Here is a 14840-nt window from a genome sequence, read left to right as displayed (position 1 = left end):
TAAGGAGACGGCACAGCAGCTAAACTTCCCTAATGCCATTTATGCTCAAACTAATGTTGCAGCAAAAAAGGCCTAGAACGAGCTACCCACTACTGGACGGCAGACTGAGGACCTGACTAAGATCAAACAGGGTCCTAATGAGTTATATCAGGACTTTGTGTCTAGGCTTTTTGAAGCGTTTGGCTTATAAAAATACAAATGTTATCTGTCAGACAGTTCTAAAAGCATATAGAAAGAAAGAAACCTTGTCTGATTATATCAGACGTTGTTCTAACATCAGCCCAGTTCATGACATGTTTCAACAACAGTCAAAGAAACAATACTGTCAGTGTGGCAAACCCTATGGTCCTTCTCAACAGAAAAATTAAACTTCTCCAGTAAAGTCAGGAAATTCTCCATGATGCTCTTAACATAATATTCTCTTTTCAGGTTATTTACAGAGTCTATAGGTACCTGGTACCCAAAGCTTCAAGACAATGAGAGTAGATGCCAGAACCTGCACCGTTGATTTTCTTGTTCACCATGTCACTTGCAGTTACAGTCTCTAAAGATAAATTTGACATGTAACATTTATTACATTTAAGTTTAACTTCAAGTCATTTCTTTTAATACTTGTTTTAAGCTGTTCTTTTCATGTTTGTTTCACGTTACCTTGAAAACCTATATTGTGTTGTTAGGAAACCTCCTTTTTGATAAGTAATATCTCCATGACAATATTATTACTTCCTTGAGGTACATTTCCATGGGTTGTGTTTGTTTTCTGTTACCTTAGTTACTTTGTAGTATATAGAGTTCTTCTTTCATGCACAGGTATCATTACTTAGCTTCCACTCCTGGTGAGTACGCCTTGGAGCATGCTTTCACGTTCATATTTCCCTTACAGCTTACAACTTTAACCCAGAGATTGTTCATACTTTGTCTTATTATAGTGTTTCGAGTTAACCTTATCTACATTTCTTTAGGACTGCTAACATTAACGTTTTACTTTGCGTTTAGGTCTTATGGGCTTTATTGCTCTGCTCTTGGAATCCACTAATACTGCTATCGTCTATAGCCATGTCTTCCTCCCATAAAGGCAACCTGTTTTTCATCACATGTCTTCTATTCATTTCGATTTCTGCTGTTGAAACTAAACACATTTATTGGGCTCATATACCTAATCCTCTTCTTCATCCTTATACTTAAAAAGAGCCTACTATTGTGGTTCCTACTTTTCCTATGAATGTTTTGTCACCTCCTTATGGAATGGGTCAGCCGGATTTTCCTGATAAAGAAGGAAGAGTTTAATTATACTCAATTCATCGTTACTGCAATTATGTGCTTTGGAGTTCCTCCTTGCTATCCTAGAAAACAGCAACATTGGGTTGTTCCGAAAGGTAGATGGAATTGTAGTCATCCAGATGTGCTACAATTTTCTGCTCAGTCAATAGGTTCTACTTGGACTAAATATGAGACTGCAGCTACTCCATCTGTCCCAGAGTGTAAAAGGTTTTCTTATGCTCAGATTTCTGAATGACAATCTTTGATATGACAAGATTGTAAAGGGTTAATTGGCAAAGTTTATAGGTCCTGGAATCATACTTGGATTGATTGGGGTCCTGTAGGGAATTGGTTACAAGATTGTGCAGATTATAAGAAATTTGTCTCTAAGTGTGATCTACATGATGTTATTCCCATGAAAGATAAATTCAATACAGCTAATATTGTGAGTTGGGTGGATGGAGGCATAGCTAATCCTCCACCTCAGTTGAGGAAAGACAGTATATCCCCCTCAAATGCACATTTAGAAATTGCTAGCTACTCTTAAGCCAGTAGAAATCTTTGATGGAACTTTTTCTATTACTTATGATAAGGTATTTTATGACTTTACTAAAGTTAAAAATTACAATGTTTCAGCTTGTGTCCACTTTCCTCTAGTAATCTTAATTGGACATGTGGTCATTTGGGACATGAATTTAACTTGTCAAACTTGTTTGTATACTTGTCTTAACAACTCTACAGCCTTTGATCCAGCTTTTGACTCTGATTTTGACTCAAAGAAATTCTTTATGGATTCCTGTGAAAATGCATTGTTCCTGGGAAAGCAGTCCTACTCAAGGACTGATTCTGAGATTTTTCAAAAGGTTGTTAAGGCATGGTAAATGCATGATTGGCCTGATTATTACTGCTATTGTAGGACTTATTGCTTTGGCTGCTACTGCTACTACTGCTGGTGTGACACTTCAGAAATCTGCTCAAACGCTGACACACGGACTTTTGTCGAGCATGGGCATGACAACTCCCATAAGCTTTGGACACAGCAAGCTCAGGTGAATGCTCACTTACAAGATGAAATCGTGGCTTTACAAAGCGGATTTCATTGGTTAGGTAGTAAGCTCTTAGAATTGCAGAAAACTGTACAATATGTATGTGATTGGAATTCTACTCAGGTTTGCATTACTCCATGTAAGTTTAACGCTTCTCTTTATGAGTGGCATAATTTAGAACTGTATATTCAGGAAAAAATGGATAACGCAACATTTAATGAGATGCAATTACAGGAAGAAACCTTTGTAGCATTTTTGGAAGAACTGCCTTCAGCTACTTCTATTGATCAGATAGCTACTTCTTTAGCAAATACTCTCTCTGGTCTCAATCCTCGTAGATGGTTTCAGAGTATTTTACATAGTTCTGGATTTTCTTTGATTACCTTGATGATTGTTCTTTACATACTGTTTGTAGGTGGTTGTTGTGTTTTTCGTTGTCTGCAGCAGCAGGCTCACAAACGGGCTGCCGCAATTATCTTTTCTGCTCTGCATTTTCAAAAGAAAAACGTTGCTGCGATTACGGGTTAGCATAGCTGAGATCACAACCTAAGCTACAGTAGACAATAACTTACAGACATGACACAATACCCTGACCTAATCAAGTTTTCCTTCCCTCTATCCGTCAACCTTTCCTTCAACGAGGCACTATTGCCTGTATTCCTGGCATTCTCCAGTAATCGTTGACAAAAGCCCCCTGCCTTATTGGCTCTTCCAATGACAGTACCTCCTCTGTTGCTAATGGCCACTCTGTAGTGGCATGGGGAGAGGGCATATTTCTGTTTTTTCCACAGGATGCTGACACTGCACATTGTGTACCTGAATGCCCCGTTCAATTAGCGGACTCTCCGGACTCTACGCCACCTGTGTCATTGCATTGCACCCACTGACATTGCACCCTGTGTTCCCAATTTTCTTGGACTGGTTTTTTTTGGACTCTGTTCGCGTTTCCTATGGACTGTTTTTCGCCTGGACTTTTCTGCGGACCTTGGCTATGATGCCTCACTACCCTCCTTGATCGATTTTTCCCGTGATTTATGCACCACTGTTCTGATCCTGTCTCCGTCTTCCCGTTCCTCTATGTGCCCTTAGGTTGTTAGTTCCTTCCATTTCCCTTCACCACGTTGGGGTCCTTTTGTTTTACGCTTGGAGGGGGGAATTAGGCTTATGCAGCCTAAGCTCAGCCTAAGCTCAGCAGTAAGCACAGCAGTGCCCGCATGCTGATTCACAATTCGATTCAAAATGCGATCCAACAATTCAAATTCGGTCCAAAATTCATCGATTCAAAATGCAATCCAACGATTCAAATTTGGTCCAAAGTTCAAATTTCTATCTCAGCGGCACCGTGCGTTATTTCCTGTTTCTTCCCCAAGGCCGTGGCCAACTGACGGGAGCTTTCCAGAGGCCGGTTAGCTAGTGACCAGTAAGATCCTCACAGAGGAAAGCGGGACGCCAGCTGCCCCCAACGGCTTTCACTCTGGCAGAGGACGACCTAAAACAGGCACGGTCTTTCCATCCTGGTCTTGGCATGCACATTAGCTTTGAAAAATATAAAAAGAAAGGGGGAAATGTCGGGAGCCATGCTTGACGTGAACATTGAAAATTAGAAGAGTGCCACTTTAAGAGCTTCCGAGCTCTCTGCTTCAGCGGTCAGAGCTGACAGGCTGTTCCTGTATGATAAACTAGATCTTCTGGAAGATGCAGCTACTGCTGTATCCATAGTAACTTGTTTCTGTTAGTAAAAATCACCTAGGTAACCCCAACTCCAAGTCAGACAAAAAGGACTTGTGGGACCCCACAGTTCAGTTCCTTCTGGAGATCTCTCTCTGACCTGTACCTGCCTTCCCTTTAATAAATTCCTCGCATAACTTCAGACTTTTGCCTGAGTGTCCTTCTTGTTGAAGATCCAAGCCTGGTGGGCTTGGGGGGTGTTCAAGAGATCCCTATTTATTTTTCCAGATTACAGGTTAAGCTCCAAGATGGTAGTTTTAGGGATATCAACTATTACCATCAACATGTACACCTGTCTCCCACTACTTAAGGCCTCTTTACTATCAAGTTATGTTATTCAATATCCCATGTTAATAAAACCCTCCCATCTCCAGAATCCTGCTTAATTAAACCTTGTAGCCGCCTCTTTTGTCCGTTCAGGGGGATGGTACTTGGCTCACTAAGAGTTAACAGACTTCTTAGGGCTTTGCTGATACAGAAACTTAAGGGAAGGAATGCCTGCTCCTGCTGGGAATGGGCTGATAGACATAGGCTCCTGGAACGCTAGGATCAGGCTGCCAATACCCTCACCCTATTTAAACATGCAGCAAGGGAGGTCTGTTACTGGGCCAGTTGCCATGGTCTTGAGCACACCATGCTGTTTCCTTATTACAGTGATAAATTACTGTTTTGCACTGATTGAGCATTTATCATATGTAAATTCTGTGTGATGTCCAAACACTACGCTTCCTAATAAAAGCTTCCCAGGAGGCAGCAAAGGCTCTCCTGAGAGATACAGCCAGGAGTCACCTGGTCTCAACTTCAGTTCCTTGGCACAGTTTACTCTGAGGGAGCCACAAAGTCTTTTAACCTATAAACAGATTAGGAATACCTATCAGCCCTCCACCCCTTTTCTCAGTTCCTAGGCAGTTCCAGAAAAGATTTTCCAGGATAGGGATGTAGCCCAGCTGGTAGAGTGGTTGCCTAACATGTTTGAAGCCTTGGGTTCAATCCTAGGCATAAACTGGGCATGGTGATGCATACCTGTAGTCTCAGCAGTTCAAAGGTGGAGACAGGAGGATGAAAAATTCAGTCCTTAAGCTACTATCAAGTTCAAGGTCAGCCCAAATTTCATGAGAGAAGTTAGGCTCTAATTGTTTGTATAAGGCCTTACAAGTCACTGGGTCACACTCTAAGAAATCAGGGTCTTAATGTTAAGAGGGTAGGGAATTTTGCTTTTTAGACTTTTTATATAGAATTTACAGAAAATAAAAATAACATTACCACTGGCTGCTCTTTTCATCTTTAATTCCAACTTGCTTGGCTCAGTTTATAGCATTATGGAAGCTAGCTCGATAAGATGTTTTTATGATCGGTCTAGAATGACAGCAAGTAATTATCCCTAATTTGCTTCCCTCTCTTCACTTTCAAGTCAGTAGAAGAAATTGTGGAAGAAGTTGAAGATGCTATAGCTTTAGGCTCAAAATAGAACATGTTAAGGAGCTATTTCCTTACTGAAACACTGTCCTGGAGGGGAATGGAAATTGATTAAGACTTAAGAAGCTAAGGAAAGACTAAAAATAACCACAGGACCCAACTTTGACTTCCAGCACTCATAAAAAGCCAGGTGTGATGTCAGCACAGGGGAGGCAGACAGACCCCTAGAGGTTGCCTAGCCTAACTGGTGAGCCCCTCCCCGCCCCGCCCCCCCAAAGCTAAAGAAACTCAAGCTCAGAAAGTTCTGCTCCCCTAAGTAACTCCAATAAACTCACTGGCTGAACAAGCTTGACTGGGTGGAATCCTTTCTTTGGTCTGCCATTAGTGCCCTATATAGGGTGAATAAACTGTTCACACTGTTCAGGAAAAGTCACCCAACAATGCCATAAAATAGTTGGACCACATAACATCTACATGGATGATCTTAAGGGGGAAGAGGGATGAGAATAACAATCAGAGTAACAATCTCTGAACTGCCACCTTAACCAGAGTGCTTAGTAGTAGAACAGCAACTGCACATCACTCCACCCAATTCAAGGCACCAGCAGTCATATCAACCCTGCCTCACCCCACTGGACCTGCTCCATGTAGATCCTACATTAATCTCAATTATCCTCACCTTTCTTCTCTGCCCCTCAGTCCTCACACTATCACTGCTCTCCTCCTGTGAAAATAGCCCATAAGAAAAAGGGAGAGAAATGAGAAAATGACTCTTAAAACTTGGCTCTGAAAACCAAGTTTTGCACAAACTAAACTGACAGAATGTTGCTATTAGATGTTCCACCATCTTTTCCAAACAGCTAGTTAGATATCTTCCTCTGGACAGTCTCCTGGCATCTGATCCCCTACTCTTAGAACATCTGGTATTCTACCGCTTTCTCAAAGACAATCCCTAGTATTCCTATTCTAATTCCTCATTCTACAACAATGCTTTCCTCCTAATAATGCTGCCCTTTTTAATCTCCCCACCATTAATGATCAACATAATGTTGTATCAAGACCTCCTGGGAACCAGTTGCAACACCAAACTATCCTGTCTTTAAAAAAAAAAAAAAAAAAAAAGCCAGGCATGGTGGCACATGCCTTTAATCCCAGCACTCAGGAGGCAGAGGCAGGCAGATCTCTGTGAGTTCAAGGCCAGCCTGGGCTACATAGTAAGTTCCAGGACAGCTGGAGGTAGAGGGAGACCCTGTCTCAAAAAGACCTAAATAAATAAATAAATAAACAAACAAACAAACCTTATCTGTACAGATCCTATGATAAAACCCATTACTCTATAGGCTAAGCTAAAACATTAAAAAAAAAAAAAGGGACCTGCTTCAGAGAAACATAAACATTCTAAACAGAGTTGCAAACATCTTTGCTGTTATAAAGGGAGAAGGAAAGAAGAATTTTTGCAGACCCTAGACCATCCCAGCCACCATTCATTTCAGCTTAACCCTGTTAGCACAGAGCAGTTCAACCTAGAGTCCATGCCCTGCCTCAGCCAATCTGTTGCTACCTTTGTTTCAATCTTCCTGATTAACCCTTGAAGCCCACAAAGAAAAATATATCAACACAAAGGTCCTCAATGAAGAGTCACACATACTCATATTTCCTGAAGATTTTATTATCTTCCAAACATTTTTAACAGGGAAAGACATAATTCCTAATTTCTGTAGGATCTGTTTTTAATGTTTCCTGAGGAATCATGGAACCCTCCACCTAGAAACGCCTGACTCCTGGCAGGTAGAAGGAAGTTTCAATCTCTGGAAAGGTAGACTATAGCCACATACCTACTTTTAATCTGTTAGGTTCTGGACTCAAATGAAAGTTCTATCTTGTGATTTCCCTTAGGTCTCCAGTTCCCTTTTTGTCTGAGGTCAGGCTTATATGCCAGTAAATACACTTGCTAAAATACTGAGAAGGGTGCTGTGATGGTTGACCTAGACTTCCCAGGACTCCCCAGTCAATCTTTCAAACAGATGTAACTTACAATCAGTCTGTTAACCATCAGCTGGTTTCCCAGACTTGGCCCCTCATCTTTGGTCTCAGGGCCACAGGAGTCCAAACACTCCTGTTGACTGTCCTAAATAAGATCACATGTATTCCCAAAATTGTTGGATAAACACTGGACCCCAACCACACCTTGGTTAAATACACCAAGAGGTGAGTGTACCTGGAGACAAGATGGATTTAATAGAAAAGTGGCCCTGAGAAGGTTACCTCATAAAACTTGAATTCTTACTACTGCAGACAGAACTCCTTTAGTTCTAAGTTAGTCCTTCTTTACCTCTGCACCTCCCTTGAAATAAGTCCAATTTGCTCTTTATATTAATTATTTGCAAAACACAGTACTTCTCCAGCTGGGCAAAGAATACCAGCTCTTGATAACTTTCTGCCACATAAAATGAGGGGGGAAAAAAATCCCACTGTTTCTAACCTGTGTGAGTTCTTTGATGACTTGTAAGGCGTGAGCTCCGAGAGAAGCTTTCTCCACATTCTGAACATTTATATGGTCTCTCTCCTGTATGGGTTCTCAGGTGACGGATCCGGTTGGAACTGTGAGAAAAACTGTCTCCACACTCATGGCAGGTATATGGTTTTTCTCCTGTGTGAATTCTCTGGTGCCTGATTAAGTTGGATCTATGAGAGAAGTTTTCCCCGCAAAGAGTACATTTATATGGTTTTTCTCCTGTGTGTGTTCTCTGATGTCTGGTAAGGTGCATGCCCTGCCGGAAGCTTTTCCCACAAATTGAGCATTCAAAGAGTTTCTTCTCTACTCTGTGGGTTCCATGGTTTGTAAGAAAGGGGACACTGTCACTCATGCCTTCCCCACACTCAGGGAAGGGGTCAAGTTTCTCTTTCTCATGGGTTCTTTCATGAATGACAAGATGTGAGCTCCGAGAGAAACTTTTCCCACACTCACCACACCTATAGGGCCTCTCTCCAGTGTGGATCCTCTGGTGCCGAAGCAGGTTGGAGCTGTGAGCAAAGATCTCCCCACACTCAGGGCACTTGTAGGGCTTTTCCCCAGTGTGTGTCCTCTGGTGCCTGTGGAGGTTAGAGTTACAAGAGAAGCTTTTTCCACAAACATTGCACCGATAGGGCTTTTCGCCTGTGTGTGTGCGCTGATGGCGAGTTAGGTGAGTATTTTGACTGAAGCATTTTCCACATTCAAGGCACTTATGGGCTTCCTCTCCCAGATATGTTCTGTGTAGTGACAGAAAATGTGGGTGCCCACCAAAGACTTCATCACACTCTACATCCATACATAGTTTTTCTGCAGCATGTATTCTCTGATGCCTAATTAGATTTGAGTTATTAGAAAAATTTTTGCCACACAAGGGGCACAAATGGAGTTTCTTCGGCTGTTCCTTTGGTTGTCCTAGTCCTCTATAACTTGTAGTTCCCACTAAGGACTCCTCCATTTGGTCCTCTGGGGGTGATTCCCAATGTCCTTCTGTTCTGTCATCAGGTCTTCCCTGCTCAGGACTCCAGGGTACCTCCCGTCTGGCCTGGCCAGGCAGCAGTGCTGGAGGATGGGTGTTTTCAGGAGAAACAGACTGAGCACTTCTTTCTGGGTTCTCAAGCTTCTCTACCCCTGGTAGAGAAAGAAATAAACACTTCTACATTATTTTTACATAGGAAAAAAGAAAACTCTGGGGCTTGAGAGATGGCTCTGCAGTTAAGAGCACTTGCTGCTCTTTCAGAAAACCTGGGTTTGGCTCTCTTAGACCCCACATGGCAGCTCCATCATCCTTCTTCTGGCATCCAAGGGCACCAGGTACACATACATGCAGGCAAAACACACACATAAAATAAAAATAAACCAATCTTCAGACTAGCTTAGGAATTCCCTAAGGCCTACACCTGCTTTTTGGTTGGCTTGTATCCTTCTGGAATGGATGGGAGGGAGCAGAACTGACACTAGTGTCAAGTAGGTCTAAGAGAAGTGCCTCAGTTTAAACCCTCCTCACTTGCCTCACTGGGATGAGAATGTGCAGTGGAGACACACATAGGAAACTGTACCTCTGTAACAGCCATGGTACACTGGCCATATGCCCAAACCCTCAGATGTACCACCTTAGGACCTTCTTGAACAACTGATTATCTTTATTACTTACCTGGAACTGGGTTTCTGGGGCTCACGCCTTCCTTGCAACTCTGGACACTAGGATCCCATGGCTTCCCTCCTTGTTCCACCTCAGTGCTTAGGACCTCCTGACTGGGAATGCAAGATTCTGTTCACAGTGAAAGAAACAGATTGCTGCATCACTATATTCTTCTATCAGGTAGGGGAAACAGTCTTGTTTTCTGCCAGCAGTGAAGAGATAAATCCTTAAGTCTAACTGATTACTTGGAATAGACACTAAACTATTCCCAGTAGTTACTTTAGAAAAAGAAATTAAGGGAGGATTATGGTTTTGAATATTTTCAAAGCATTTGATTTTTTTGCAATGAGAATGTATACTCTTGTAATCCAAAGAACAATAAAATAAACATATTCTGGGTCGTGTCGCCGCTTCTTTGAGAATCAATTTATAACAGAAGAGCCTTGACTACACAGGAATATGAAACTGAACTAAGTTTAAGTGGAGAACTCCAGAAGAAGGAAATTATAATATGATACACAATCAGAAAAGAACCAGGGACTCTTAGAAAACCATGAGATTAAAATCTTATAAATTTTTCTGTGCTATGCTAAAAAGAAAAATGAACACCTCACTCTATCTCCAGCAAACATGAGTAGACTCAAACAGAAGCTCAGTTTCAACAAACTTATAGGATCTTTCCATTTCTGACACTCACCAAAAGAGTTGTTCTACTTTAGGTAACATAGGCAATCGAAAAATGATGGAAAATATGGAGGTGGAAATACAAGCAAGCACTAAGTCTGCACAGTCAGTACAAATGAGTTCATAGCTCTCATTCTCTTTACACAAACATGATGGATGAAAACAAATTGTGGTATGATTTCTTACTGGTGTATGCGTCAATGTAACCATTCACACTGCACATTCTTTAGACTTCCAGTTTTTCATTAAGAGAATTTTCACATATACAGAAAAGCTGAGGAACTAATATCTACATGTTCTCCACCTAAATTCAACTATTGGTTTGTCATATTTCATTGCGTCCTTTTTAATCTTTGTGTAATTGTTCAATACACAGATGGGCTACAATTAATGGGGAGATGGCTCAGTGGTTAAGACCACTGGTTTCTTCCAGAGGGTTCAATTCCCAGCACCCACATGGTGGCTAACAACTATCTGTAACTCCAGTTCCAGGGGATCTGATCCCCTCTTCTGGTTTCTGTGGCCTTTGCATGACACAGGTACACTTAAATATAGTGCAAAACACTCATACACATAAAATAAAAATAAAATATTATCTAGCCTACTTTGCATGTATATCTGAGGCCCTCTTCTTTCTGTGGGCTGTGCATGACACAGGTACACTTAAATGCAGGCAAAACACTCATACACATAAAATAAAAATATTACCTAGCCTACTTTGCATGTATATATTGTTCCAAATTTCCACAAGTCCCTCTTCTTTTCCTGAACTTCTATAGGCTGAGACAGTTAATAAACTGGTATGTTGATGCCAGTACCCCTGAACTTTGTTTTTGGACAAAAAAGCCTAGAAACACTAAAGGATCACAGAAAACATAAGTGAGCTCAGAAGAGTAAGTATCTCTAGTGCAATGGATTAAGAATTTGGAGCTGGGTATGGTAATGCATACCCTAGGACTCAGGAGACAGAGGAAGGCAGATCTCTGTGAAATTGAGGTCAACTTGGTCTATATAGTGAGTTCAAGGCCAGCTGGGGCTACAGGGAGACCATGTCTCAAAAAAAAAAAAGAACACTGAATGTGTGTGATGGTGATGCCCTTACAAGCTGGGGGTGCATGCCTTTAGTCCCAGCACTTGAGAGGCAGAGGAAGGCAGATCTCTGTAAGTTCAAGGTCAGCTTGGTCTACATAGCAAGTTCCAGGTCAGCTGGGGCAACAGGGAAATTCTGTCTCAAAAAGATGAAAAAAAAAAAAAAAAGTTCATTACAGTTCAACTATAGCAACCAGAGATATAGTCTAGGGATGCCTTTAAGTATGTCAATTATGCCACTTGGCAGATGTTTAACTGATTAAAGTATGGGAAACTTTAGACCAAAGAGAGGTTTCTTGGCCAAACTCATAGCCCATGTTCAGAAGGTGTATGTGTCCAAGGGACATAAATGTAGTCAAGATCCCAGAAAAAGAAGTTCTTACCCAGTGTGCCCACATTCTCATAATTCTCCTGCACCGTGTCCCTTGAGAGAGCTCTCTTACTAGGATCCTGATGCCCCCACTCCTGGGAGATATACATTGCCATGTCCTCAAAGCTCTCGGGCAACTGAAATAGCACAAGATCTCCTTTAGCATCAACAAAAACAATTTAAGCAGTCATGGTTAAAGGGGTAAAACCCAGGGATACCAAGGACATATATCATGGGAGAAGAAGGGTCCCAGGCATTTAAGTGATGGGTGTAGGAGACAAAGAAAGTGAGGAAGACATCTGATCAGGGAGGAAAGATCCTCCTAGCAACGGAAGAGCCCTTCCTGCCCCCCAAAAAGGGGAAAAAAGGAGGATGCTGGGGAGAGAAATGACAACTTCCACATCACCTGGGACCCAGTCATCTCCTTGTCTTCCATGTTCCCTTCAGGAGGGAAGAGAGCGAGCCAGGGAGCAGATAATGCTGAAGGTGACAGAAATCATAATGAGAACGGTAACCCTAAATCTTGGCAACCCACAGGTTATTACAACACAATATATATTCCCCAACACCCAGTCTCAACTTTTAGGATCAACATTAAACAAAAAATGGCAGAAGGTATAATAAGGTGATATCTAAAATGACAGGGTCATGGCAAAGGAAAGTGAGCAGTCTTTCACCCTAGCCAACAGTATTCCAACCTCTCATCATTGATCTAGCTCTAAACTGCCAGTTCTGCACAAAAAAGGGCTGTTCTAGCTGGGCGTGGTGGCGCACGCCTTTAGTTCCAGCACTCGGGAGGCAGAGGCATGTGGATCTTTGTGAGTTCAAGGCCAGCCTGGTCTACATAGTGAGTTCAGGTCAGCTGGGACTACAGGAAGACCCTGTCTCCAAAAGAAAAAAAAAAAGGCTGTTCTAAGAGACTCCCCTTCTTCCTCCCACCCACCACCCCCAGCAGAACCCATACCACTATTTTTAGTTTTTTTTCGGCCACATCTGAGAACTCTGACTTCAGAAATTCTTTCTCCTTGGCACCTGTACTACAATTCTATCTAGTGTCAAGGGCACCCCCAAAGCCACTCCTCCCTCCCACCTGCCCAGATAACTGTCCCTCACCCCTCTCCTTTACAGCCTGGGGGTCCCTTTTGGGGCTGGGGTTTAGCAGCTCCTGCAGCCTGGGGCCAGGGCTTCGCTCAGTCTCCATTGGCTCCAGCTTGAAGCTCGGTGGTTCTCCTGCTGTTTCCAATGGCAAAGGCTCCTCCAAAAGCACTTCTGCTCCCCGCCCTTGGTTTGTGACCTGGGAACCAACCCATATCACTCATCATCAGAACGGGGCTGACAGAAACGGAAATTAGTACAGGATTTTTAGGACACTCCTTCAACAGAGAACCACAGATCATCCCTTTGGACTCAGCAAGAGAAGGATGGTTTATCCTAAAGGCTTTTCAGATTGTGCATGCCAGAGAAAATGAGAGAGAGGGGTATGGGGAAGAAAGGAAGGGTCCACTGCCAATGCACATTCACCACACACTCTTCTGATACACCTCACTCTGCTCTCTCTCTCACCTTTTCTAGATGCTTTTGTTCACTATTGCATAAGCTGAACTTCAGAGGCCCTGGGGAGGGAGGCTGTGCTCGCAGAGCCTCAGTGCTCAATTTTTCAAAGTTTAACTAAGATTCAGCTCTGTAGAGAAGACCACACTATTGACTAAGATCTGATTGATGTGAAGCACTAAGTAGGTATAGAACATAAGTCTGGGATAATCCTAGCACTAGGGAGGCTGAGGCAGGAAGACTGCCTGGAGTTCAAAGGCTAGTTTGTGCTACATTTCTAGAACCTAGCTTTATAAATGAAAAAGAGGCATACTTCTGTGATCCTAGGACTCAAAACTCAGGAGACTAAAAGTTGGAGGATCACCACTGGTCTGGGGCCAACCTGAGCTACATAGTGAGTTCAAGGTCAACTTGGACTACATGAGACCCTGTTTCAAAAAACTTCAAGTACTGAGTGTCATCAAAACTTAACATACTTCTCTCCTTCTAACACTCAAAGCTGTACCAGAAAATACTTTAGCATCCTCATTTTATTTGTGGGAAAACAGGACCAAATGGATTAAGTAGTCTGCCCAAAGACAAGGATAATATCCAGTAAGAGGACTTGGAACACTTGTTATCTAAGTCAGGACTACTACAGAAACAACGCCTCCATGTGGAAACAGACCTCGTCACAGCTCACTGTTTATATATAAGAAATATATAGAGAAAAAAATGCTCCAGATTAAACCACATACAGAAAAAAAGAAGAAAACCTCTTCTGCTCAGGGCAATCGAGTATATTAGACTAGGACACTAAGCATAATGTTCCAGTCCTTGGGGCCAAACACGGATAAAACAGCTTTCTCTCACCTGTTGCCTCAGTTTTCCAAGTTCTCTCTGCATACGCTCCACAAGGGTCACTGCTTCTTCGCCGCTTTCTGGGCGCAGTTCTTGCACTCTACTCTGGATCTCTTGGGGCAGGATAGTCAAGAACTGCTCCAGCACCAGCAGCTCCAGAATCTGCTCCTTGGTGCGCATCTCTGGCCGCAGCCACCCGTGGCAAAGCTCCTGGAGCTGGCTGAGGGCCTCTCGGGGACCAGCGGCCTCTTGAAAGCGGAACCGTCGGAAACGCAGATGCGAGGCCTCCGGACTGGGCCCCGGGTCAGGCGTGGGCAGCTCCTGGCTCCAGGCGCAGTCCTCCTCCAGTTTCACTATCAGGAGCCCTTCCGAGTCCTGAGAGCCCGGCCCCGCAGCCATGGTCATGCCCCCGGAGAGCTTAAGTCCGGACACCAGCTGCGTCCACCTGGGAGAACGCCCGAGGCTGCGTACAGGAATGAACAGCGACTCCAAAAGCCACCGGAAGAACCCAGATCAAAACCTCGGCCCTGGCAGAAGCTCGGCCACGGCACCGCCTATTCCTGCGTCGCGTACCCACATAGGGCTCAGCGCTCCACGGCGGAAGTTTCAGCGCGCTAGTTATGCGTCACAAACCAACGGCTTCAGTACCACGCAGACTTCCGAGTCCCTTTGGGCTTCCTCGGTCTCCCATTGGGTCAGGTC

General features: G+C 43.2%; 1 protein-coding gene across 2 annotated transcripts; it reads right to left on the bottom strand.

The window, feature by feature from the left end:
• Positions 1-2016: 2016 nt before the first annotated feature.
• On the bottom strand, positions 2017-14727 carry Znf263 (zinc finger protein 263). 2 transcript variants are annotated; one of them, XM_008846044.3, is made up of 7 exons: positions 14151-14727; positions 12861-13041; positions 12154-12227; positions 11761-11884; positions 9617-9733; positions 7933-9093; positions 2017-2792 (listed from the first exon to the last, which is right to left on the bottom strand). In XM_008846044.3, exons 1-7 carry the CDS (start codon positions 14541-14543, stop codon positions 2779-2781), a joined length of 2064 nt encoding a protein of 687 aa, XP_008844266.1. In that variant the 5' UTR covers positions 14544-14727; the 3' UTR covers positions 2017-2778. The 2 variants fall into 2 exon arrangements, with proteins under 2 accessions (XP_008844266.1, XP_008844273.1); XM_008846051.3 differs by lacking the exon at positions 2017-2792 and having other exon boundaries at positions 7099-9093; positions 14151-14726.
• Positions 14728-14840: the final 113 nt, after the last annotated feature.

The sequence above is a fragment of the Nannospalax galili genome, unplaced genomic scaffold (genome assembly GCF_000622305.1).
Source record: "Nannospalax galili isolate Female #2095 unplaced genomic scaffold, S.galili_v1.0 scaffold471, whole genome shotgun sequence".
Lineage (NCBI taxonomy): Eukaryota > Metazoa > Chordata > Mammalia > Rodentia > Spalacidae > Nannospalax > Nannospalax galili.
The sequence above is the reverse complement of the archived record's forward strand: the minus strand, read 5'-3'. Positions and strand labels throughout refer to the sequence as shown.

Excerpts from the sequence above, each read along its gene's own strand:
- Znf263 (XM_008846044.3), bottom strand. The coding sequence starts at position 14,543 with ATGACCATGGCTGCGGGGCCGGGCTCTCAGGACTCGGAAGGGCTCCTG. Across the intron at positions 12,228-12,860 it reads CCAGGCTGTAAAGGAGAGGG|CATTATCTGCTCCCTGGCTC; the intron begins GTGAGGGACAGT and ends TGTCACCTTCAG. Across the intron at positions 9,094-9,616 it reads CCCCAGAAACCCAGTTCCAG|GGGTAGAGAAGCTTGAGAAC; the intron begins GTAAGTAATAAA and ends TTTCTCTACCAG.